This window comes from Apus apus, chromosome 14 (genome assembly GCF_020740795.1).
Source record: "Apus apus isolate bApuApu2 chromosome 14, bApuApu2.pri.cur, whole genome shotgun sequence".
In the NCBI taxonomy this organism is placed as follows: Eukaryota; Metazoa; Chordata; class Aves; order Apodiformes; family Apodidae; genus Apus; species Apus apus.
In genome coordinates, this window is record NC_067295.1 from 1,692,632 (window position 1) to 1,719,071 (window position 26,440).

Below are 26,440 nucleotides of genomic sequence, written 5' to 3' on the forward strand. Positions count from 1 at the left end.
GAATTTCTACAGAGTTTTACTTAACATTGTGTGGATTTGGAGGCATGTACACATTTGTAGAAAACTTGAAAAACAACGGAACTTACTGAGATAACAAAAGCTGCAAAAGCCACTGAAAGCCTTAAATGTGCAAAATACAGTTCAAGACATCTTAAGATTCTTCTCCCCAGCTGCCAAACCAAGGCAGACAGGTATAGCAGGGCCAAGAGTATAAATACAAGAGCGTAAAGAGTAGAAATACTTCTCTATTCACTATAATAAGGATTTGAGAAACCCAGAGAGCCATCAGCACCAGTCCAGCATCTATATAGAACATAAAAACAAGGCCACATAACTGGAAAGCCCTGAAAACCAGACTCTTATTTACAAACAAAACAAGCTATTTACTGCATTGGGCCTTCCTGAATCTGGTTCCTTGAAGCAAGTCAGAAAGCTTCAGTTAATGTCCTTCAGCTTCAAGAGTGGTTTAATTTTCATAATGACACAGTAAAGACAAGAGGGTGTGCAGACAGCACTCACACACTGCTGGACACCTGTGGAGAGGCACTTTTCCTTTGTGATACTTCAGCTCCCTCAGCAGCTGTTGTGCTGCAGACACCTCCCCCACAGCACACCTGGGCAACACAGGTACAGACCTGTGGTGCTTTTTGCTGCCTCTGTGTTTCTCTCCCCTCATTCCCTGTGATCAGCATCTCTCTGTAGAATGGCTTCTTAAAAAAAAGAAACAAAACAAAAACCTAAACATTCTTCCTCTTTAAACAACTGCTTAATCTGTGGGCCTGCAAGACAGGAAATTTCCAAAACCTGTCACTGAAATGCAGCTACTCTTCACCACCTTAGCCAAGGATTTTATTTCTTAGATCTGTCTGAAGTCAGATCTTAGCTGAACGTTTCTGGAGATAACAACCAAAACCGAACACAAGGGACTCCAGGAAGAGATTTCTCCAATGAAGACCAATTGGAAAACATTCCTAGAGGTTTCTGCTAAATTATAGTTCTTCAAAAATGTTTATGAACTTGGAGACTTCATTATGAGCTGCAGTGCCAAGGGGCAGGTGCCTTAAGCCCTGGGCAGAGAAAGAAAAACTAGTTAGGGTACACCAGCATGATGAAATAATAATGAATTTATAATAATGTTGTAATAAATGACATTGACACACGTTGGATGCATGATCTATCAAACAATGCATTTAAATATCTAATTGAGAAGCAATATATTTGTCATTGATAGGCTTTGTTGTTCAATTCTAGGACACAGAGATACTCACTACGTTGTGAAAGAAGTTGCAAAGATGCTTTGCCCATGGACACCTGAAAAACAGACAGAGATTCTCACTCCAGTTCCTCAGAGGGCCAGACCTGCCCCTGCCTCAGCCCCTCCCAGTTTTGCATTACTCAAAGCCTCCCGAGAGGCTCATCCAACCATTCACTGCAACTTCCAAACAGAGATGATTTCAGCATCAGCTGTGCAGTAAAATAATGAAGACAAAGATCAGCCATAAACAAGATTTCATCAGCCTCCCTTGGCTCAGGGCTGGAGCACACACTGAAACTCACAGCCCAGAAAAGGTGATTATTGGAACTGTACATTTGTTAAATGCAGCTTAGCTCATCCACAACAGAGTGCAACTAGACATTTTATTTTCCCAGCTTGGCACTGCAAAAGGTGGAGAGAAGAGACAGACAGCATTTCACAAAGGTCAACTTACATGTCTGTGACTTCCACTTAAGGCAGTTACTAAGAGGTGAATTCTCACATCAGCTCCATGTGATTTAAAAGTGCCAGAGCAAGCAATTACTCTGCCTTCTGGTGTACAACCAGAGTCAATTAATTTAGAAACTATTATGTCAGTACATGAAAGTCTCTCACTCTAAAGCCTATAATGCTTCACTGCGTAACACAGGAGAGCAAGGATTATACTTCTCAACAGCCAGTGGTTTCAGGAGTGACACAGTTTGTTATCATTTGTCATCTAAGTAAAGAACTTTTTCAGCACTCTTTTCCCCACCCACTGAAGCTCTGTGCTGCTGCAGAGCAAATGGCCTCTCTTCTTTTTAAAAGAGGGTAAGAATGAGAGGCCCCAACCTAATGCTGTCCTCAGCCTGCATTACAGTGCACAGATGTTCCTGAATCTGGAGATTTTTGGTGGGGATCTACTCCCTCACCACCCCATGAAATGTTTCTTACCAGTTTAAAAGAAACATTGACATCTGCACACCCACTGTAGACACATAATTTCTGAGCTACTTTCAACTATTTTCTCCAAATCTATCTTTATGCAGTACTATGCCTCCTTAGAGTCCAGCAGCTGCTTTGCTCTAAGTCTTAATTAAGGTTTTTCAGTTGATGACAATGATATTGAGGTAATGGAACCAGACTGTGCTACAAGTCATCCTGATGACAGGTCAGGGTTGCCAGGAGCAGACAACATGTTTTCGTAACAGTGGCATTAGGAAGTGAGAAGGCCATTTGGCTGCAACAGGTAACACAGAACAATTTCTAATCTACCCAAAACATCTTGCTCAGTATCTTTACCACTGCTGGTAACAGGAAAGAATGAAAAACAAGAATGAACTGGGGATTGAGGCTGTTAATTCACAGAGAACTACCAGTGGTGCAACACAATGACTTTCTGTTTGGCTGTCACAAAGATTCACACTTACACATGCAGGTTCTCTGTAATGATGTTCAGAGCAAAGAGGCCAATGGATTGCATCTTCCTGTGTCTGCAGGTCAGGAACAGGCACAGGAATTCTCCCACATATTGGGGACCCAGGTTTTGCCACCTAAACAATGTAAAACCAGAAGACAGAACACAGCAGGTCAGAGACAACTTTCCTGTTGATTCCTAGTAACTCACTTGCATTCTTGAGTTACTCAGAGCACTGGGCTGGCTGGTTCCAAAGAGCTAAGGGTTATCTCTCTGCCAAACCCCACTACTGTGGGACTGTTCCTCTGGTTTCCACCAACAGACAGACCCTCAGGGAGCCAGGAAGTGTTTACTCACAGTTTGAACATTGTTGCTTTCTGACGATTTAGATCTCTCAAGATCAGGTTGACAGTGCCCTGGAGAATATGTTCTTCATAGGAAAGATGCTCCAATAACAATCTCAGAGCCCAAAAGTTATTCTAGGAAGTGACAAAATAAGACCAATGATTTAACCTAATTGCCAATCATTTCTTAAAAACAAAATCAATTCAAGGTCAGCAAAGCTAAAGGGGAACAAAACCAAGTTAAATAGGCCTAAAATCTCCAAGTTGGTGTTAGGCAGGTTTTAAATATAATTGGTTTTAACTTCTTAGAACAGAAATCAGTATCTAGGACTCACCCCAAAAGCCAGGGTTATCTCTAAGAAGGAATTCAAGTATGGAAGATCACAAAAAAGCATCTGCTGTACTGCTTGTACTGCAAGGATAAGACAGGCCTCATGGTGCAACTACAGGAAGAGACATCAACAAGAAGGGATATATATTTAAAAGCCCATTTTTCCAACTACTTGTATATTGTATCCAGTCAAATGAGCACTAAATCACTGTCGTTCCAGAAGGACAGGTTGGATGTCAGACATGAACAGATACTTTTGTTACACAGCTTGTTTTACCTGGGGCTCTCTAAGTCCTCACAGAAACACAGTCTCACATCACCAGAGAAACAGAATTAAAGGGAAAAGAAACTTCTGGCCCAGGAGTCACATATTTGGAAAGTAAGCTACATGTAACTTCCTGAAAAGAAGCAAAAAAGAATAAGATAGCTCCTGAGATGTGTTGTCTGTATTTAATATGGGATACATTTCCAGCCATCTTCAAATGTGTTCCACTAGACTTGAAGCCATCACTAAACAAGTTTAGAAATTCTGGGCTGTTCCAAGTTTTGAGACAAACACATTGTCAAGCCTCAAAGGAAAGTCTTCATTTTGAACCAAACAATACAAGGATACCTCAGAAGAAGTTCAGACAGATTCAATTAGCACTTTATAAATGCACAAATCTGGAGAATGATGAAGATTTGTCCTAGGTTGAAGATGGTGTCAGACCAGAACAGACCCTGATAATTTTCTTACCCTCAGATACCTGCTCTAGCCTGTGCCAAGAACAGTCTTATGCTGATTCCCAAAAACAACTTCAAGCCCCCTCTTAAAAGTTGTTTGTAAATAATTCAGCTGTTTTCAACTCTGCAGCATCTTCAAGCACAATACAACAAATGGTAAATTTCCTTGTTGCCACATGCACACTTACATGAGGAGTGAAAATAGCAGATGGCAAAGAAACATTAATTCTTGCCTTCAGGTCCTCCAGGAGGCCCCCACCGACAGCGAGCACCCCCTGCGACGGAAATAATGAGTCACAAGTGAAGGGGTGTCCAGACACTCTGCAAACATCAGACCATGCCCAAGACAGTTCTTCCACGTGCTTTTAGTTATTTATTCAGCATTTTTACAGACAAGGTTGACCACTCAACACCCTCCTCGAGGAAGGTGAAGGCTCTACAGCACTAACCAAATGACAGGCAGCTGCTTGTTCTTGGGAAGAAAATACCCAGATACTCAACCTTTAGGACCATCTGAACGCATTATTATTAACCTTCCTATCCATTTTGCTATCTGATACATCTCAAGATTAAAAGGTGCAGACTCAGTAGAAGGCACTGAGATGCAAGCAGGGTTCATCTGTTCACTGCTGCATTTAACACTCCTGAATCACAGCATTTTGCAAAGTGTTACACCTGGCACAAACCACAGGAGTATTTGATGTAAAGTTAACCTCAGTATTTAGAATGAGCCAGTGCTCACATCAAATGAAGTCTTGTATAAAAACAAACCAACAGATACTCCCATTTCACAGTATTGTTTCAGTTACCTTTTGGAAGTCAAGTGGTGGCTCTTTCAGGGTCAGAGGATGTAGGTGCCCACTTCTTTCCAGTAAACTGCTACTCCCCAAGATCATGATGAGGGAACTCCAGCATTTAGGCTGAAATGCAGCAGAACATTTGTTTTACAGAGTCAAATCCATTCAGAGGTGTAAACTATTCAGAGGGAAAAGGGTCTGATAGCAAATCCTTGCATTAGAGAAGTAACTGGACAGTGCAGGTATCTCAGAAACATTGCATGGGCCACAGAAACACAGTTAGTACAGACTCACATTCCTGTAGAGGGAGATGTTGCTATAAAGGAGCCTGAGGGCCTGCTTGATTAGAACACCATTTTTCAAGGGAGACCCTGCAAGAAGAAAAAAATCAAAACTTATCATACATTCCCTAAACAGAGAATAGACACAAACCAGATATTAGCTTAGTTACTGATATGTTTCTACAGAAACCTAATGAAAAGAAACAAATGAGTGATTACAGATATTTTACAGTATTTTGTAGGTTCAGAACAGACAAGCATCGTCAACTGTAAAACACTGTTCTGGAAAGCTGGAAAGAATTGAAATGATTTGGGTTGGAAGGGACCTTCAAGATCATCTAGCATGGGCAGGGACACCTCCCACCAGCCCGGGCTGCTCCAAGCCCTATCCAACTTGGCCTTCAACACTGCCAGGGATGGGGCAGCCACAGCTTCTCTGGGCAACCTGGGCCAGGGTCTCACCATCCTCACAGCAAAGAATTTTTTCCTAACGTCCAACCTAAATCTCCCCTCTTCCAGTTTTGATCCAGACTGAACTGAATACAATTTAGACTAAGACATCACAGAACAAAGTCCTCATGATGTACATCACAGCACAGTGCAATACACACAGTCAGCATCTTATCTAAGAATTCTCCTAGTAGCTGGACATTTCCAAAATAAACCTTTCCTCTCAGAACATACCTTGACAAGTAGCACACACCAAGACAGATGGTCACAGGTATCAGTGTCTCAGTTAATGCCAGAACATAACACAAGGATTGTGAAACCCTTCCCACCAGGAAGCTTTTATTCTCAAGGTCAAGGCTGGGACACAGCAGAGTGCCAAGTCACACCCACTGCCCTTGGTGATGCCATGAGGTAACAGAGCTTTGTGTTTCCTCTTAACAGGTTGCTTTCAGCAAAACAGCCTCACAGCTGACAAAACCAGCCTTCTGTAGGAAATGTACTAAACAAATTCACTCTCAGATATAAAGACACTCTTCCTGCCTAGTGTTATGTACCATGCTTCAGTCCAGTTACCTCCAGCAACGTTCTGAGGGGCTCAGAGTCAGATGGATCCAGAATCCCTCAGAACGCTGCGAGATTTAACCAACAAGTAAAAGCTGTGACTAAGTCCGGGTCTAAACACAGGTAAGCAAGAAGTGACACTTGCCCACTGTAAGCCAGGGCCCAGAGTCCAGCATATTCTTTCCAACGGGGACACTGCCTGTTCGGAACATCTTGAGGTAGACCTCAAACTGGCAGGGGGTGAGCCTGCAGGCCGTGCAGCAGGCCAGGCTGCCAACCGGGAACAGCAGCGAGTGCGTCGCGTCCAGGAAGTCTCCGCTCTTACACAAGTAGAAGGGGATTTTATCTCTGAGATCCCTCAACCTGGAAAGGAGGAATAGATGAATATTTACTTTTCATCAGCATGAACGATTTACAATAGGTATGTATAGATCTGGTTATGCTTGACCACTAATAAGTTGTGTCAATAAGGTAGTTGCAAGGCAGAGCTGCTTTCACTTTGCAAACAGTGGCCACAGTCCCACTGCTTTTCCTTCTGCCACTTCATTACTGGGGGGCTGGAGCATCTCTCTTATGAGGAAAGGCTGGGAGAGCTGGGACTCTTTAGCCTGGAGAAGAGAAGGCTGAGGGGAGACCTTATTAATGTCTATAAGTATCTAAAGGGTGGGTGCAGGGAGGATGGAGCCAGACTCTTTTCGGTAGCTCCCAGTAACAGAACAAGGGGCAATGGGCACAAACTGGAACATGGGAAGTTCCACTGAAATATCAGGAAAAAATTCTTTACTATGAGGGTGACAGAGCCCTGGGACGGGCTGCCCAGGGGGGTTGTGGGGTCCCCTTCTCTGAAGATACTGAAGACCAGCCTGGGTGCAGCCCTGTGGGATGTGCTCCAGGGGATGCTGCTTTAGCAGGGGGTTGGACTAGATGATCTCCAGAGGTCCCTTCCAACTCTGACAATTCTGTGATTCCATGAAGAAAGGCAGTCTGGGATACAATCTTAAGGCAAAGAAAAAACTAGAATTAAAAAAAAGGGGTAAAAGCCACTTACCCAATGGTATCATTGCATTTCACAGCTCTCAGGTAACGAACAACTTCTTTGTAGCTGGAGAGAACAACAACAACAACAACCACCACCACACAAAAAAAGAGTATTAGGAAGAGGAGGGAGGTGCAAACTACATAATTTTTTGTATTTACAAATACTTACTGCAATGAATGAAGCAAAACAGCAGATCTTTCCACACAAGACATTGCACAATAGGATAGAAATACAACTGGCAGAAAGAGACAGCTGGAAATGAGTTCCAAGAAGCTGTCCACAGATTCTTTCTGTACTCCAGCAACATAGGACAGGAGACTGCCTTTCAGTTTTTCTCTTTACATGGACTATATTCTTTTGAATACAGAATTCTGAAGACCCAGAGACCAGAACACTTTTTTTTCCCCCCACTGTCTTCCACCTAGTCAGCCCTTGATGAACAGTTTGTTTTAAATATCAACAACTCAAAGTTACTGGGTTTATGGAAACAAATAAATTCTCCACTTCCACATTCTCTTCTGGCCCTGAAGTGTCCAAAGGGCTTGATTCTGCTCTGAAAAACTTCCAAAAGCTACTGGCCTTGCTGATAAGAAGCAATGGGCATGAAGAGGTTCAAATGTGTCTTTGTTTGGTACGTTTCCTCATCACACAGACCTGCTGCAGCTGTCAGGAAAGCTCTGCAGGCAGCGCCCCACAAAGAGGAAAAGGAGAGCTAATAAAATGAAACAATCCAAACCAAGACCAAACCAATCTTACTTCATGTTGTCTTCCAATTTCTCCACTCGAGCCTCTATAACAGGGAGTGCTTCCCACAGAAAAACTTTCCTTCCTTTCTGTGTTCTGTGACCAGTGATGTTCTGGCCTTTTAAAACCGTGGTCAGTAACCCGTGGTCCCATGGCACAACATTCAAGCTGGAAGTACAATAATAAAGTCATTTTTAACCATACCTTGTTTGTGCACCACAATTTATTCCCCTTAAGTATCATGAAGATTTACCTATAGAATATTGGGGTTTACAGCTCAATTCTGAGGGAGGGTTGGAAAAAGAAAGAAGCTATATGGACAACAACTTAGCCACAGCATCAAACAGCAACTTCTCCTGTCAGGACAGGACAAATGCACAGCAGCTAATACTGAAATCCTCCTATCAAATGCTCACACTTAACACCAGCAGTGAAAACCAGTTTATGGAGCTGTTTTCAAACCAGGCAACTGTATAAAAAACATATTCTGTAAACAAAACCCAAATAACATACCTATTTGAGAAGCCAAAACAGTGACACGGAAGTGAGATGGACTGAAAAAAGCTAATAAACTTCTCATATAGACTCTTTGGAAAATCACACAACACCAGCATCCTCTGAAGTTGTGTTGTGATCCTATGGTTTGAAAAGAAATAAAAATATCTTAAAATTGGATGAATTACTATTAAGTTGTTGCAGTTTTTTTAATCCTATGGGAAACAAACTTTTTTTTTTAATTAAATGTGAGATAGTTTGGATCTATATTTAAATTTGGGGTTAAGATTTTTAGTCAATAACAGTATTAAGCTTTTGTTATTCCTTTTAAACACCAGCAAAACCAAGCTTCTGTGGTCTTAAGTTTTAAAACAAAGACGCCCAGTAAGCAGAAGTGAGAAAAGCTGCAGAAACAAAGGATGAGCCTGATAAGCAACCTGATCAACCTGACCTCCTGGCAGCTCCAAAACTAGTGGAACAATCTTAAACTGAAAACTGGAGAGAACAAGGCTGACACTAAGAAGAGTTCACTATGTTAAAACTGAGGAAGGTAGTAAAAAAAAATTAATAATTTTCCTGTTCTTTTAAAGTGAGAAATTAAAAAGTTCAAGAATAGTAATTTCAAATGAAAACTGATCTAGGATTTAGGTTATACCTGTCAGAGTTTCAAAGAAGAGGTGAGGATATATAATTGTTTCTGAAAAAAGTCTTAATTCATTAACCTTCTGTTTCAAGTGAATTTTGGGTTAAAGGTGAAATGAGAAATGAGCTAAGCCAAGTGAGCTAGGTGTCCTCATTCATCAGCCTCTGGGGAAACTTTATCTGTTACATCCCTGGCCACCCCACCTCAGCTGAGCACTGTCAGGTTGCTCTGCTAATCTTCAACAGACACTATTTACTCATTGGTTTAATAACCACAAGTAGGTGCCCGACACCACCTTCTGGTCTGACCTCAGAGAGCACTCCTAGACCACAGTCCAAAACCAACCCATTCTCTTTGGCTTGGAGCTATTCTCCTTGGAGGCAACAAAGAAGAGTCTGAGTGTTTGTGTAGCTCTCGATAGGCAGGTATTGCCCTTGGACTTCACAGAAAGGAAATGATACTGAACAGAACTTCTGAAGATCTTGGTTTGTGGTGCAGAGCTGTGGAGCCTGGTAGCCCCCTGAGGCCCCTGCTCCTCAGGCTGACAGTCCTGCTGCCTGTCCTGGCTCAGACACAGCAGGTTATTCTTGCTCTGCTCAAACACTGCCTGTGCCAGCACAGTGGGCTCATGCTCCCGGATAAGGAGCTCCTGATGCTACAGAAACACCAGCTGACTCATCTGGGCAAGTTTACTTTTGGCTTTTAAGAGATAAAGCATCACTTTGTTGTTTTTTTTTCCTTTATGCCTTTGGATGGCAGTCACTTAAAATGCATTTTAAACACCAGCAGAAGTTTTGCAGCCAGCACCCACCCCACCCCACTGCCATCCCACCATCACATGTAAGAGAAATCTTACCTTTGCAACAGACAAGGGACAGCTACCTTCAAGGAAGCAGTATGGCCAAGGTTCTGCCAGCTTCTAAGAGAGGAGGAATAAAATACTAATTAATCTTTGGCTGGTTTCTCTGCCTTTTCCCCTGCCCAAACCACATCCCACTTAACTACAGAATTCCCACTTAACTACAGGGAATGCTGTGGGAGTCAGTAAGTGTACAAAGAGAAACCTACCCAAACAATGTAGCCAGCCTGCTCCTTGCAAGCCTTGAGAGTTCCTCAGAAAAAAATGCAGAGGAACCAACCTCAATTGCCTGTTGAACCAACCCAGACCACGTTTACTTCTCCTTTATAAAAAGCCTTGGAATATAAGTCTCAAAGTATTTAGGTTTTGCAGAGCAAAGCTCTGAGATCTTGCTCAAGCTGGGCAGTAATCAAGCATGAAACAGCCATGATATAAACAAGAAAACAAACAGCACAAGCAGTAAAGACTGAAGTATTTAAGGTGTTTTTAAATTTATTTATCATGCAGTCCTCCCAGCTGCCAGGTCAGCTTCCAGACTTGTGGGAGGCATCTAAACTTACTACCCAAGGGACATCACATCCTCCCTTCTTTCCAGTTCAGAAGCAGATGTTTCTTCACACAAGGCAGCTGGTACATTCTCCTCTCAGGAAAGTTCTCCTGCCCCTCCACCTCCTCCTGGGGAATGAACCCCACCTGCCATCATCTGCTCTCTGTCACTCTCCTTCCTCTCAGCTTCCATCTCAAATTCCTTCCCCTCCTCCTGACTCACATCCCACTTCACTTGTTTTCTCACATCCAATCTTTAACCCTCTCTTTCCCCCAGGTCCCTCCCCATAGCCAATCTCATGTCCCCTCAGCTGCACTCACTGTCCTCCCTGTGCTGCAGCCAGGGCTGTGATCTCCATCCTGTCCTCACCCTCCATAAATGGAAAACCAGAACTCCCTCACTTAGTCCCCTCCCTTTGAGAAGCAAACCAAGATACCACACTGGATGTGGAACTGGGTACTTACAAAGCAGGGTCTTTATGAAGTGCTATCTCTTTGGCTGCTCCCAGAAGCATGACAGCAGCAGCTTTAGGACTCTCTGTTTCTGCCTGATTTAAAAATCTTGTCACCAGTGCAAAAACTCCAGAATACCTGAGAAAGTTAAGCAGTCTATAAGAGAAAGTGTCTGCAATGATGCATCTTGGGAACAAATGACAATTATGACCAGTCTGTAAGCAAACTGACTTGCCTATGAGATAGTGACATGGTTATTTGAACAAGTGTTACTTCCAGCATTTTAAAGGCACATTTGGAGTAAAAACCCAAATCCTAAGGCACACACCACCCTAAAATAAATAAATCAGTAAAACCAAGGGCTTTACTTTCATGCTTCCTCAGGTTATAAAAATGAGGAATATTATCAAGTGTCTCAGTATAGCACAAGAGATTTATAGTGACTTTCCAATACCTGGAAGGGGCCTATGAGAAGGCTGGGGAAGAGCTGTTCACAGGGCATGTAATGACAGGACAAGGGGTAATGATTTTAAGCTATAAAAGGGTAGATTTAGGTTGGACATTAGGAAAAAGTTTACTAATTAATGGGGTAGAGTAGGGTTAATGGTTGGACTCTATGACCTCAAAGATCTTTTTCAACCTAAGTGATTCTGTGACTCTCAGGGTGGTGGGTCACTGGAACAGGTTGCCCAGAGAGGTGGTGGGGGCCCCATCCCTGAAGACATTCAAAGTCAGGCTTGATGGGGCTCTGGGCAATCTGGTCTGTTGTGTTTACGAAGTGTTTAAAGATGTATTTAAGGGGGTGTTTAAACTAGATCCAAGTGCAATTAAATTGCTCACTGGCCAAACAAGCTCCCTCAGTGATGTTCCTGCTGTATCAGGTGCCACAATTCTGATGATCACTCAGCTACAGGAAAGCCAGGCTGCACAGAGCAGCAGCTGGGTTCTGCTGTCACTTACCTGTACACAACCTCCGTGTTGCGTGACCTGCAGACATTGCATTGCCCAGGGGGCAGTTTTGGGAGGCAAAAGCATTCCTCTTGTATGGAAGGCATTCTTTCTCCAATCAGATACTTATTATATTCCACAGAAAGCTCCTGGATAAATTTTAGTAGAAGATCTCCTAATAGAGCAGACAGAAGTGACACTGTTAGTGCAGCATTTTTTCAAAACTACAAGAAACAGGAAGACAATCATTGGTAAGCCATGGAAAATATTCAGCCTAAAAATATTTTATTTAATCTTGTTGAAAGTTTTCATAGAACCACAGAATTGTTAAGGTTGGAAGGGATCTTAGAGATCATCAGGATCCAACCTCCCTGCTACGAGCAGAGACACCTCCCACCAGCCCAGGCTGCACAAGCCTCATCCAACCTGCCCTTGAACACCTCCAGGGATGGAGCAGCCACAACCTCCCTGGGCAACCTATTCCAGCACCTTCCTGCCCACATGGTGAAGAATTTCTTCCTGATGTCTAACCTAAATCTTCCCTCTTTCAGTTTAAAACCATCACCCCTTGTCCTCTCACTGCCCTCTCTGGTGAAAAGCCCCTCCCCAGCTTTAGAAGAAAAAAGCAGCTTTACTGCTTCTTTCAGAGGAAGGACAGCAAGAAAGCACAGACTGGACCTGCAGCCCTGTGTCTGCTCCGAGTGTGGCCCAGAATCAGCCAAGCACCAGTAAGCTGCTATCTTAAAAACATGCACCCAGCCTTCAGAAGGAGGGTTGTGGCCCAGCCCCAGGCCTCCCAGGGGTCTCACCGCCGCGCCGAAGCTCCGCGTCGATGTCCGTGAGCTCAAACCCAAACATGACCAGGACACCAGCCAGGGCAAAGTCACGTTGGTCCTTCCAGAACTTGCTTTTGTTGTGTGCATTGCAGTGACAGAGGGAAGGGGTTGTCCAATTCTGGCACTATTTCAGAACATGTGAAAAACAGGGAAAGGTTTTGGGTTTTTTTTTCAGCTGAGCAAATGGAAAGTCAGTCCCTCTCCTCCCGGGTCTGCACTTCACCTCCTCCTTCTCACACCTCCATGAAGCTACAGAGAAGTATTTTGACAGGCAGGGCAAGAGGCCAATACCATGGTAGCTCAATATCATGGCTTCAACTAGAAAAAGAAGGCCCATAGCAATTTACCATCACTCTTAAACCCCTTCCAGAGACACTGGGGCTGGCACCCTCCCCACTGCCAATGAATAACCCAGACACTGTCTTTGCACATTCACCCCAACTTTGCTCACAGATCAGAGTTTACTGGATTCTTAAAAAAAACCCCAAAAACCCAAACAAACAAAACCTGAACAAACTCACTCCTACACCCAGTTCTGCCAACTCCCTGACAATTGGTCAGGGCAGTCTAAACATCTGTGGTTTGTCCCGTGCAGCGACCAGCAGCCTGACCGAGTGATCTGATCCCATCAAATACACTGGGCACCTAAAGCAAACAGGAGATGTTCTCTTAAACCAAGAGGATGTCTGTGCCAGCATCTGGCTGGACTACCAGAAATAAAACCAGACAGGGACCATGTTTTAGCAGGATTGTGAAGCAGACAGACAGGAGAGGAGCTGTTAAAATAATCAAGTGTCACGTGTCATTCTTTTCGTGTGCTGAAGGGTGGTTTCTTTTAATAAGAGCAATTTAGTTGACTCAGAGTTGTGCATTTCTGGCTCACAGCTCTGCTTACCTCAGAGGCCAGTTTATCACAGATGTAGCAGTAGCACTGATCACAAATGTCAGCATTTTTCCCCAGGGGTGAGCACCTATCACATTCTGTTCTCCTACAAAGTTGAAAACCAGAAGGTTATTTATGAAACAAGTTACACAAGCCCCTCCAAGTCTGCTCCTGCTTCCAACTGTTAAGAAGCCAACAAGGTTCTTTGACAAGACAGACTAAATGTGGAAGATGGAACCTCCACATCACTGAACGTACTCAAAGGGGTGTATTGTGCAGTCATGTCTTGCATGAGGCATCACATTTGCTTGTTTACAGAAAGTAACCATTAGTTCACATTCCTCATCCACAACTTCTTCAGATTTCTCCTCTTCCAGGGCAGGTTTACCTGCAGAAAAGAGAATACATGGTATAAATCAATATAAAAGGTAACTACAGCTTCAATAAAATTTGATCAGCTATTGACATGTTTTAAAAACACTTGAAGGCACAATATGGTTTCATATAGTGCCAACAAGAATGGTCAATGGTCTGGGTCAAAACACTTCCACACTTGATCAAAACAGAAGCAATGTAATAAAAAAGGATCCAACCAACCTTGAAAAGGCCCAGTCTGAGCTAAGCATGTAAGATTTAGAAACTAACAGCACTATCCTTTAGGGTAATTAGTGCTGTCAAAGAAACCCCAACAGTTGTGAAATAATGTCAGTTCCTAGTAGTTCTCTTTGTTTTTTAAGCACTTTGTTTTCCTAACAGCAGAAAGACACATTTCAAGCACATCACATCAGATTTTTCATCAGTTTCCTCCCAACAAGAGCACAGTACTTACTCAGTGGATCTACGAGCAGAACTGAGTTCCCAAGCGTGGTCTCAGATTCATCATCACTGATCAGGATTATGCTCTGCTCCTCCTCCTCCTCCTGTTCTTTTTTTGGTGGCCCCATGGTTATTGAACTCCAAAGGAATGGAACTACTTGGTGACAAACAACAGGACACAAAGATAGCTCCTTTCCTCAAGAAGACAGCTTCTCCAAGACCTGAACTCTTCATTTATGTTGAGTCATTTACACTAGGGGTAGAAGCCTTCAACCCTTGCTGTAGCCAGCAGCTCAAAACCCATGTCAGTTTCCACACGGAGCTGACAGAACCCTAAACAAACAGGATGCAGAACTAAGAAGAAAAGACAAACAAAAAGGGAAGAACAGAAGGAGAGGGCTGGGGCTCCTTCGGTGGGACCAGCCTTGCTGGAACGATCACAGCAGTTGCTCACCGCTCCTGACGGGCTGGGCGCTCAAACACTGACTGACCCGCTCACACCCCCAGCCCCAATCAATCGCCCCCCCCAGCTCACCCCGCCCCACAACCCCCTCCTCCTCCTCCTCCTCCTCCACCCCCCTCAACCGCCCCCAACCACCCGGGCTCCCCCTCCCCAGCCTCACGGACCCCTCACCCCGCCGCCCAACCGCCCCCCTCCCTTCCCCCCCACACACCCCAGCCCTAACCCCCTCCCCACACACCCACCCACCCACCCACCCCCTCCCGCCCCCCGGCCCCGCCGCTCCTCACCCGCGCCCCCCCGCCCGGGCGGGCCGCTCCGCTCCCAGCGCCCCGCTCAACCCGCCACTCTTTGAACACACAACCACTTCCGGAGGCGGCGGCGCCGGAAGGGAGGCTGCGTGCTGACGCCGGCCGCCCTACTTCCGCCCGGGCAGCGGGCGGGTAGCGCTGCCTTTCGGCCGCCATGTTTAGTGAGGGCAGGAGCGGGCGCAGTGCCCCGGGGCGGGCCGGCCGGCCTCCCGCCCGGCGTTATTTCATGTTTAAATGCGCTTTTTACACCCTTCCTCCTCCACGGGCGGTGGAGTGAGAGGGAAGCCGGCGACGCTGCAGGGGGCTGTGTTGCCGGAGGCGCTGCAGGAGGAGGTGGGGACGCCCCGCGGCCTTCCTGGGGCCTGTGGGGCCTCGCGGGGCCCAGGCCGCAGCGGTGACAACGGGCGCGCTCCTGCCCCGGGACCTGCCCCGGGACCTGCCCCGGGAGCTGCCCCGCCAGCTGCATCCCCTCCGGTCACACCGGGACGTGCTCATCCGGAGCCGCCGCGGCCAGGACAGCAGCTGCTGGCAGAGGAGATACTTTCCCTGCACGTGGCCATCCCTGACGGCCGCGTCCTGTCACGACAGGCTCTTCCTATCGCGAATCCAGCGGGAGGTCGGTGAGGAAAAGGCCGCATTCCAGCAGCTGGGGGTTCCCCCAGTAGCGCTAGATGGCACCAGAGCTCCACACAGGCTCAGGCGGGACCGAGTCAGCCAGAAAGTTCCTCAAAAAAAAAAAAGGCACTTCTGAAACACGGGAAGCTGGAGATGCAAAGCTGCGATGCAGTAACAGAGTCTTGGCAAAGGAATCGCTTCTCTATGGGAAAAAGCGAACAGGGGAGTTGGGAATGAAATGAGGACGTTTTTCCCGGTGTTCAGGGCAACAAGTCTTAACAGCATTTGTTCTTACAGACTGTGAGCAGAGTGCAGGTATTGCAGCACTTGAGAGGGACACGTTTGAAGGCTTGATTCTCAGGGAATTTTTCATTCCTACTAATTAGTCAATAGTTCAGGACAATCTGGGAAGTATTTTAACTTCAGCCGAAGCTGCCGTTACATCACCCAGACCTGCTACATCCCTGGTATCCTTAATGTGACCCTCAGGATGCAATCACCTCTTCTGTCAGCGGCGGCACACGTTGCAGGGAGCTGCCTGCAGCGTGCATCTGCTGAAATAGTAACAGCAGCAAAAGCCTCACTGCAAACGAGTGTGTATTCCATGAATAATCCGTAACGTCTTCGCAGCTTTCAGCACATTCAGGGCAAAATGTTTCAGGGCTTCGACTGAAAACATCTAAACCTGACACCCAGAGAGGTGGCCTGACTGGAGCTGCAGGGAGCTCTTCCCGTGGAGATGTTTCCCTCAGGCAGCTGCCCCTGCAGCACGACAGCAGCTTTAGCAGCCTCCAGCAACCCCGGTGGGCAGCCGTTTAGGTGATGAAACGGGGAGGAAGAAGAGGAGAGAGGCAGGGCGGGCTGGCACTCGGCCAGAAGAAATGCTCTGAACCTCCAGGCTGGTGCAGAAACCCGACGAGCTGATCTCACGGCCGGGGCGGGAGCGCGGCGCCGCAGCCCGGCACGGCGGCGCGGGGCTTTCCTCCCCTTCCAGAGGAAGGGCTGGCGTCGGTGCCCTGTTTTTTTAGTGGTGTGGGTGTAAAATATGTTGGTTTGATTTCACATCGCCTGAGCTCAGCCTGCTCTGCCATGTTGGGTTTCCTGCCCAGACCTAGAAAAGCTCCAGGTCTGCGGGTGACATCATCAGGCTCCTGCTTTGGGGTCTGGGTGTTGTAGGGCAGTGTCTTTTGCATTTGGGGGGAAGAAACAGCTCTTCATCGAATCAGAAAATGGTTTGGGTAGGAAGGGACCTTAAAGATCATCCAGTCCCACCCCCCTGCATGGGCAGGGACACCTCCCACCAGCCCAGGCTGCTCCAAGCCCCATCCAACCTGCCCTTCAACACTGCCAGGGATGGGGCAGCCACAGCTTCTCTGGGCAACCTGGGCCAGGGTCTCACCACCCTCACACTAAAGAATTTCTTCTTAATGTCTAATCTAAAATGCCTAAATCTCCCCTTTTCCAGTTTTAATCCATTACCCTCTGTCCCATCACTCCCTGCCCTTGTCCCAAGCCCCTCCCCAGCTTTCCTGGAGCCCCTTCAGGCACTGGAAGGTGCTCTAAGGTCTCCCTGGAGCCTCTTCAGGCACTGGAAGGTGCTCTAAGGTCTCCCTGGAGCCTTCTCTTCTCCAGGCTGAACAACCCCAACTCTCCCAGCCTGTTTCCAGAGCAGAGCTGCTCTAGCCCTCAGAGCATCTCTGTGGCCTCCTCTGGACTTGCTCCAGGAGCTCCATGTCCTTCTTGTGTTGGGGGCTCCAAAATTGGATGCAGTTCTCCAGGTGGGGTCTTATGAGACTTGAGCTTGGCAGCTGCCTGGAATGGGAGTAGAGATTTGGGAATAAAGATGAGGGTCCATTTCCCTCAGTCTCTCCTTGCAGGCCTTGTTCTCCAGCCCCTTCCCCAGCTTGGTTGCCCTTCTCTGAACTCGCTCCAGCCCCTCAATATCTTTCTTGCAGTGGGGGGCCCAGAACTGAACACAGAACCTGAAATGCAGTCTCACCAGTGCCTTGAATGAACGTTCTGAGGGCTGGAGGAATGGGTTTCTCTCCAGCAGCTCCTGAAGTAGAAGGGGAATTTCTCTCTGACCGCAGCAGCAGAGCTGCAGAGAGAACAGACCATTAAAATGTCCTTTCAAAAAGATTTTCACGTCCCATTTATATTTTACTGCTGCTTCATTCTGCCCAAACTCAAAGGCCCATTTGTACCCGATGAAAGGCTTGGGGATAGATCAATTGACTGGAAAAGGCTCTGAGGATTGAAACCTACAATTCCACGTGGACAAGTGCTAATCCATCAGCCTGCTGAGCCCAACCAAGGTGCTGCAGGTCTTGCCAGGCACTCAGAGCTGACTCATGTCACGGCTCTGGTGCACGTTTGGCCCAGAAAAGTATGTTCAGTGCTAGAACTGTAACCATGATGATTATAACTGAGCTTCTGGGAAAAGAGTTGTGGTCTTTTCTAGCTACCTCCGTTGTCTCTGTAGGTTCACAGAATCACCAAGACTGGAAAAGACCTTAAAGATCATCAGGTCCAGCAGTGAGTCCATTAACAGACAGACTTTCCACTTGAAGGGGGGTCCCCCCTCTTTAATCTTTGAAGTTCCTCCTGGCATGTTACAATGGGCTGTCAAAGTGTCTTCTGCTGTGTGGAGTCAGCTCTGCTCAGGTTTCACAAGGAAACAAGACTCACGTTGATCATAATGTGCACGTGAGTGAATGACAGGCCCTGTTTGTGTCCCAGTGTTGCTGAGATGGGAGGGAACCATCCTTGTTCTCCAAAAACCAGGATCCAAGAGGAGGAGTTGAGAAAAAAAAACAACAAACATGCCCCACTCTGCAAGAGGAGAAAAATGGTAGCAGAGCAAGGAAAATGGGTTAGCTCAGGGCTTGCCTGAGCAGCTTTCTACCTTCATCTAAGTAAGAAACTAACTTTTACTTGGACTCTGGTTTTGTCAGGGAGTAAGATTTCTATGGTGACAGCCTGTGTATGAGGGCATATTTCCCCCACAGCCCCAGGCTCCAGTAATTACTGAATTCTGGTACCCTTTTCAACCAAATGGACAGCAGGTAGAGATCCCAAACGTAACAAGTTCCTGGAAGTGTTGTGATGAGAGACGTGTGCATGCTCGAGAGAAAAACGCTCCATTTATGCCTTCTCTGAGTTCAAACACCATCAGGAAACTACAAATCCAGGATGAGACTGGACAAAATTTCCCCAGTCATGGAAAAACCTTAGTAGCATTCATGCCTATGAGACACCAGAGAGTCCACACAGTAGAAGATGCCTAAGAAGGGGAACTTGGGGTGGCTGATCAGGTATTCATCATGGGTTTTTCCCACATGGCTTTTCTGGTGTCTAAGAAGGGATGAAAGCTGCAGTCCCAGTACAGTTCAGTTTAGAAGTCCATCAACCACAAGGCACAAACCCACTGCAAACCAGGCTTTGTTCCTCCCAGTGCTCACAGGACAACCTGGTGTCATCCAGCTTCAAAGAAAATGGCTCATTTAGCTCTTTCCCCCTCATCGTTTCTCTCCTTCCCTGAGACCAAATAAAGTAGAAATGAGATGCTGTGAGAAATACCATTCCCAGGGTATTTCAGGCCCTGAAAAATGGTCTGGTTTGTAGGCTTTTCAGGGGGATAACAGCTGGGCCAGGGCAGGAGTATCCCAAGGACCTAGCAGTGCTAATTCCCCTTGTGAGCCAGGCTGTGTCCCGGGACAGGGGAGCAGTGGAGATGCTCCCCAGCTCAGCACAGCAGCAGCCAAGAGCCCTCAATGGAAGAAACAGATGAACATGAACCTCATTGGAATGTCTTCAAAAAATCTGCTAGCACTCTCCTCCCTGCTGAAAGCCCAATAAATCCCCTCCTTATTTCAGACTCCTAGCGAGACCCTGAAACATTATCAGTGCTCTCTGACACTCTACCTGCCCCTCATCCCACCTGGCTTTCCACAAAACACATTTCCTCTGCTTTCAGGGAGGAAAAAAAATAAAAGCAGCCTGGTTCATTCAAACCCTGACACTTCTCTAGCACGAGGGTGATCAAGTCTCCTCCATTTTATATTTGGTATTTTAATAGGGTTTCCTTTTAGACCTTTAATGAGTTTTTATTCCCCTTTGTATATCAGACGCTTCAGTCCGACCGACAGTTTTACTCACCCCATGTGGAGTAATATGAACAGTCAGGACAACCTTTTATTCGTGTGGCAAGGTTTGCTCTGCCAACATTTTTCTTTTGCTCTCAGTTGGGGGGATGTGTTTTGACCCTTTCCTCACCAGCATTTCACCCATCTTCCAGCCCTTGAGCAAGGACATTCCCTCCAGTGCAGAGGCAGGAACAAACCCAGCCCTGCTGTCCACGCTCTCAAATACTTGCAGCTCTGCATTGAGGAAAGAGAGAGGAAAAAAAAAAAATCAAAACCAAAGCAAATGTGGGTTTTGGCACATCTGAATAGCTGAGTTTTGTTACTTCAGTCTGAGCCCAGACTTGCCAAACATTTTATTATGGTTTCAGCAAGTGGGTCAGGCCGGGGGAATGTCCTGGTGCCTTCTGGGGAGCTCAGGGGCTGGGGGGTGGTGGCTGTGTTGGGGTGTTCTGTCATTTGCACAACACACACACCATCCAGCCATCAGCTGGGGAACAGGCCCACAGAGAGAGAACAAATCTCATCCCACAAGGCATGAGGTGCCTGGTCTCATGGTCATGCTGCACAGGCAAGGGGTAAAGACACATGCCCAAGGGAGGGATCAAGTCCAGAGGTGCCCAGATCCCGTTTTCCTGATCCAGGGGCGGCAAGCAGTCACTGGTGCCACACAGGAGGGTTGTTGCAGGACACCTGGCTGGAGTTACAAAGGCTTACAGATGCCAGGCTGGGTGTTGCACAAATAAATAGGTGTCAGTCCTGGCCCCCTGGCCTGGCTGGACCAACAGTGACATGATGGGAGACCTGGGTGGGAGGAGAGTGTGGGGGGAAGGCAGAGCCACTGTGAGACCCCAGATGGGTCTGCACTGAGTCACCTCTCCAAGTGGTCTCGGGGCATCAGTGTTCTCCAGCCACAGGGATTCACAGCAACATTTTTAAAAGGCAAATTTTGGGGGTTGAGAAGACTGACCTGCAAATCTGTGAACACTTTTTTTGATGTTTTGTTCTGCATTTGAGGGCAGGGGACCCTCTAGGTGCCTTCTGCTGTCTGTGAGGCAGGCAGAGTGCTTTCAGGCATTTCTCATGCTTAATTACACAAGTCCAATGGAGTCCTACAATTTAAAAACACATGCCATTAAAGGTTACATATTAAGGAGAGTATTGGGTTTTTGATGTTGCAGAAGGTTCATACTCATCTGCTGAGAATTAGGAGGTTATTATTCTGCGGAAGCTAATCCAAATTGCCTGTTATCCATAGGCAGAAAATTAAAGGAATATTTAAACCCATTCCACAGATTACAAACTTGGTGGCATAGCTCTGCAACCAGTAGTATTAGTATCTTGCATTTGATAGTTGCCAATAATTTAAGTCAACTGTTTAACATCTGGCATTACTATATAATGTCTGGCTTAAGCTGTAACCTTTCTTTCCCCCTGCTTTTAGAAAAGCTTTTCCTGCTTTGAGAGAATTTTGATTACTAAAACCCTTCCTAGGACAGATTTATCCCATGATTTAACATTTTGTGATGGAGTCTCATTTTGAATCAGTTGAATAATTGGCAGTGACTCTGGAATTAAACTGATTCATGATGTACATCCAGGCCCTTAAATAATTTAACATTATTGTCTTTATAATCGAAGCCTCTTTTTGCCCATTAAAAAGTATTGGAAACAGTCTAGTGATCTGCTTTGATTAAAAATAAAGTGCAGGGGATTGGTAATGATTAGGGATGGTCAGCCTTTCCCTCAGGGTCAGCCTTGGCTCTGCACAGCACCACACATGGACTGATGGTTCTGGTGGTTCCTGGTCAGGGCCCAAATTCACTTACCAGCAATAACTGAGGCTGCACGGCCCATGTGCAGGGATGTGAATGGTCTCCATCCAAGTGATGAACAGGAAAATACTCCTACCACCCCACCAAGCACTGGCCATACCTTTTTGCTGACCAAGCAGCACAGTCCTGGTGTGGGCAGGTCCTGGAGCATAACCCAGGACAGGGTGCAGCAGAGCTGTGGGGAGCTGTGCCCCTCGGCAAGCCCATCAAGCCATCACAACATCCTGCCCGTCATGGTGTCCAGCAGCTCGTGCCTCCCTGCAGGGTTTCCACTCAGTCTTGGAAGAAAACACACTACAGAAAATAGCTTTGTTCTCTTCTTCTTTTTGGAAAGCTCTTAACTGCCACCAGGAAATCTGGGGAAGAAGCAGAGACTGCATGAGAGGAGATGTACAGCTCTCGTCACCTCTGAGTAACTAACACAGGGTGAACAAGCTGCTTTGGGTAAAAAGTAAACAGGCCAAATCCCATCTCTTTTGAAATTAACACTGCAGCTGCCAGAGCTGGGCTGTCACCTGGCGAGCTGATTCCTGGTGGGATCCCACTGGATGGAGGAGGCCGAGGAGCCTGGCTGGGCGCTGCCGAGCCCCGCGCCACATGGAAAGCTGTCCATTTCACACCCCACTCTTCCCCAGCCTTTGGCAGGGGCTATGATATAACAGGTTTTGCATAGCTGCTAGACATCTTCCTAATAGTATCCCCTGTGAATTCTAAATTTCAGTCACAGCCTCTAAATTTTCATTAAGAGCAGTCACACAGAGAGAATGATGGATTAGATTTTATTGTTGGAAAATCTCCAGATAAAATTAAAGTGCTTCTTTCTTTTCTGAAACCTTTACCTTTCCCCTGTGGTGCCCTATAAATAAGGTATCAAATAATGTTTATCCTTTTGAATTCTGCAATCTTACATGTTTCATGCCTACTCCTGACCACTTTCCTGCCCCTTCAGAGATGTCACTCTTCAGTTACAGCCCAGGAACAGACACGCTGCCTGACAGACTTTGCTCTACTATAAAGCAGCCTGACTTTGTGTCCCAGCAGCACGTAGGGGGCTTTATTTAAGTCCAGATACATATTTGTAAATAGTGTTGTCTCCTTCCCTTTCCTGGAGGTCTTTAATTTCCTTCCTCTTTCCTACCCAATTCTCTCTGCCTTTTCTTTTTCCCCCTCTCTCTCCATCCTCTCTGCCTACATCTAATCAGTCCAGCTTGCAGACAGATGAGACACAGCTTTGGTACACACCACAACCACAGGGCTGAGGGTCCTTCTGCTGGGAACCAGCCTCTGGCTCCAGCAGCCAAACCCTGATCAGGACTATCCACTCCCACTGCCCCTGGCCAGCAGATTGTTATAGCAGATGTTGTTTCTTCCTACAGTGAAAAGGAAAAAAAAAAAAAGAAGTATTCTTTTAGGACAGAGGTCTTTAACAGTTTTAGGTACTTTTAGTCTTCACTTCAGCTAAAGAAAGCAAGAGCCCTGCAGGCAGTTGGTAGGAAGTGCTCAAGAGCTGGTAATGCTGGCATGATTCATCCTGGTGTCAGCTCGTTTAAATTAAATTCCATGGGGATTTATCCAGCAAAGGCTCCGAACAAGTTTTAGACAGCATCCCCCACCCCCACACCTCTCACTTCACAGCATCTTAAATTAATACAGTGCAGAAAGGGCAGGACTGTACCAAGACAAAGGGTTGGCTGAGAGAGATTTCTGGGCTCCCAGATGGAGGGAAGGGTCCCTGCATCCCACCACGAGCACAGGGAATCTACAGCCACACCCAGGGGAGAGAGGAAAGCAGTTTTTCTGCTGAAGAAACATAAGTAATCATTGTCCATGAGGGTCCCCGTGGCTTGAGTTGGAACTGGGGTCTCAGGTGGGGACTCAGCCCTGGGGGTTATGTGACTGACCCTGGCAGAGCTCAAAGGGTGTCCCTGGTCCCCAGCAGGGCTGCAGCAGGTTCCCCATCCCACAGGCTGGGCTGGTCCCACCAGCACAGCACAAGTGGGTCACTCTGGGGGTTGTTGCAAGCCAGCAGGATATTGCATTTCCAGGCTGGCCAGAGCCCCAGAGCAGGGTCAGGGCTCCCCTGCTGGCCTCCCAGGGCCTCTCCTGGTGCTATTTCCATGGGACACTCCCACCCAGTACATTTTCCTCCTGATTTACCCTACTTAGATAGGAAGATAATCCAAATTAATTAATTACCAAAGAGCCAAGCCAGTTCCTTGTCTCAAAGGTCCCATGTGCATCAGCCAGGGCTAAGCTTCCTTGATGTTCTTCCTCTATGCACAGAGAGAGCAGGAGGATTTCCAAGAGGAACAACTTCCCCTTCCTCTCCTTATCAAGCCTCTCACCAGGAGCCTGCAGGGTGCCATCAGCACAGGTGATCTGTGGGTATCAAGCTCATTGAAATAACAAGAATGCGAACAATTTACACCAGCTGGGCACCAGAGCCTTGGTCTTCACTCCAGTTTTAATTAGCTGCCACTGACCTAAGGGCTGGTTAACAGAGCAGGGACCCCAGGCTGAGCTCTCCAGCACTCGTGGCTCTTGCCTTTATTTTCCTTTGTAAAAAATTTACTCCGAACTCTTCTCGCACCAGTGGAAAAATCATCCACGGCCGGGAAACAAACAGAAAAGGATCCATGTCTCATCCTCTCTGCTGCATTTTAATGTCATCCCAAAGGAAGCAGTGCTGCCTTGGCCACTCGCAGCCAAGGAAAGAAAACTCGCCGAGTTTATTGGCTACTTTTATTGGCTTGTCTGTGCCACGTTTCGCAGGCTGCTGTGCCAAGAAAACACCGCAGCTTTCCAGAGACAGGGCCTCGGAGAGGCAGAGGTAAGCCCAGGAGAAGAGTGAAAAGCTGGAGAGAGGAACCTTGTAAATTTGGTACCAGCAAGGATGGAGGGGTGCCAAGGCTGCCCGAAATCTGCCATGAAACGAAGCTGATCGCAGCCTTCGCTTCCCTTCCCTGCGCAGGAGTCACGACGCCCACAGCTGGGAGAGCAGCCAGTGTTATTTTTGGGCAAGATTTATGCAAGTTCCAAGCAGAGTCTCAGCGAAAAGGAAGTGAGGGGGAGAGGTGGAGGTTTCTTTTTAATGGAGATGTTGGGAGGACACAGGAGTCATGAGCAAAGAGAGAGAGAGCACCTACTTGGGCGTTGAATACCTCTGAGGTGGACAGGCCAGGAACACTGCAGACCAAACCCAGGTGTCCCCCAGTAGCTCCTGAGCTGCAGTGACAAATCTGAGGAACAGCTAAATCAGGCTCCCCACCAGACGTGTCCTCAGGTCCTGCTGCTGCCCCAGGTCCCACTGCATGTGCTGGGTGCAGGACTGCAAAGCCATGGTCCTGACTTCCAAATACCATTTGTCTGAACAGAAGAAAAGGCAGGATTGCTATGACCACTTCCTAAAATGCCAGTCTCCATGGCCCCGCTGTGGGATGGGGAGAGCTAAGGGCATGGGGAAGCTCAGGACCTTTAACTCCATTTCCATTTGGGAGGGAGGTGTTGAGGTTTTAAATGCCATGAATGATAGATAATTGGCAGCGTCTTGGATTCATGAAGTCATGGAAAAGCAGAAAGAAAACAAAACCAAAACAAAAAAACCCCAACAAACCAAACAAAAAAAAATACCCTTTTTTGGTGCCTGTAGTAAGAACCCAGTATTGGGTCATAAGTGCCTGCAGTGAGGAGGGCAGAGTGTGGGGCACGTGGGGAGCTGGGAAGGGTGCCCAAGGGCCAGCGCTCGGCAGGAGCTGTGCAAGGGTCAGCTGGTCACCACCCTTCCCTCGTGCTGCTGGCGAAGTCAGCATGGCTTGGTGCCCCCCTCCTCATCCCACTCCCCAGGGGACAGGGCAGAGCAGCTGGAGCTTCGTGCGTCAGGCAGAAAATCAGCCTCTTCTTGCCTCTCTGGGGCCCCGACACCACAGGCACGTGGGGGAGAGGTTTGCTCTGCCCGGGCTGAGCTCCTCACCTCCTGCCTTCTGCCAAGTGCACACAGGGTCGAGCAGAGGAGCTGAGTCAAGAGCAGTTCCTTGTTGGAGGATTTTGCTCATAGATGAATGTGTCCAAGCAGGTCCTTCTGGCTTCTGATCATCCTGTGTAGAAAAGCCAGAGGGACTGCAGCTCCAGGGCACTGAGAAGGTAGGATGCCTTAAGATAAGAAGGAAGCACATTCTCTTTATTACCTGGTTATTTCTAGTGATTTGCATCTGTTAGGCCCATCACCTCTTAACAAGAGGAGCGGGCCAGCTGCTGCTCCCTGGAAATCATTGCTGGAGCCTGTGTGGGTATGCACACCCTGGCACTCACATGGCTTTGCACATCAAAACCACTTGTGCAGAGGGTCAGTTACTCTGAAATCATCCTGTGCTTCTGGAAGGAGATCCAAAGCTGACAATTTCAGAGGCTTTGTCCACCGATCCTATCACCTGGACCATAAAGAAGGCAGCCCAGCAGGCTGTAGGTTCACCAACATCAATAAACCTTGCCTGCTGTTGACCCTGTGGCAGCAGCACTGGACACAAAGACCCCATGTACCCCATGTACCCCACCCATCATCGGCTTGGACCTGCTGCCTGCCTGCACAGCACCATGGCTAGAATACTCCAAAGACATGCCATCCCCACACAGGAAGGTGCTGGGAGCCTAGTGGTCCCTTCTGGGAGCAGGACATGCAGG

General features: G+C 47.1%; 1 protein-coding gene across 2 annotated transcripts; it reads right to left on the bottom strand.

Annotated features, from left to right (window-relative positions):
• Window positions 1–26,128, bottom strand: LOC127390588 (uncharacterized). Of its 2 annotated transcripts, none has more exons than XM_051632397.1 (25): window positions 25,734–26,128; window positions 23,960–25,129; window positions 23,006–23,133; window positions 21,864–22,119; window positions 20,899–21,040; window positions 19,945–20,165; window positions 14,414–14,733; window positions 13,843–13,972; window positions 13,597–13,690; window positions 12,675–12,825; window positions 11,878–12,040; window positions 10,930–11,055; window positions 9,916–9,978; window positions 8,435–8,557; window positions 7,934–8,089; window positions 7,187–7,240; window positions 6,284–6,501; window positions 5,141–5,217; window positions 4,859–4,969; window positions 4,238–4,324; window positions 3,331–3,438; window positions 3,009–3,130; window positions 2,665–2,787; window positions 1,269–1,311; window positions 1–1,067 (listed from the first exon to the last, which is right to left on the bottom strand). In XM_051632397.1, the coding sequence occupies exons 7-25, from the start codon at window positions 14,526–14,528 to the stop codon at window positions 990–992; spliced, it is 2,142 nt and encodes a 713-aa protein (XP_051488357.1). In that variant the 5' UTR covers window positions 14,529–14,733; window positions 19,945–20,165; window positions 20,899–21,040; window positions 21,864–22,119; window positions 23,006–23,133; window positions 23,960–25,129; window positions 25,734–26,128; the 3' UTR covers window positions 1–989. The 2 variants fall into 2 exon arrangements, with proteins under 2 accessions (XP_051488357.1, XP_051488356.1); XM_051632396.1 differs by having other exon boundaries at window positions 21,758–22,119.
• Between the last annotated feature and the right edge of the window lie 312 nt (window positions 26,129–26,440).

Excerpts from the sequence above, each read along its gene's own strand:
- LOC127390588 (XM_051632397.1), bottom strand. The coding sequence starts at position 14,528 with ATGGGGCCACCAAAAAAAGAACAGGAGGAGGAGGAGGAGCAGAGCATA. Across the intron at positions 8,090-8,434 it reads TGTTTTGGCTTCTCAAATAG|CTTGAATGTTGTGCCATGGG; the intron begins GTATGTTATTTG and ends TTGTACTTCCAG. Across the intron at positions 1,312-2,664 it reads ATTACAGAGAACCTGCATGT|GTGTCCATGGGCAAAGCATC; the intron begins GTAAGTGTGAAT and ends TCTGTTTTTCAG.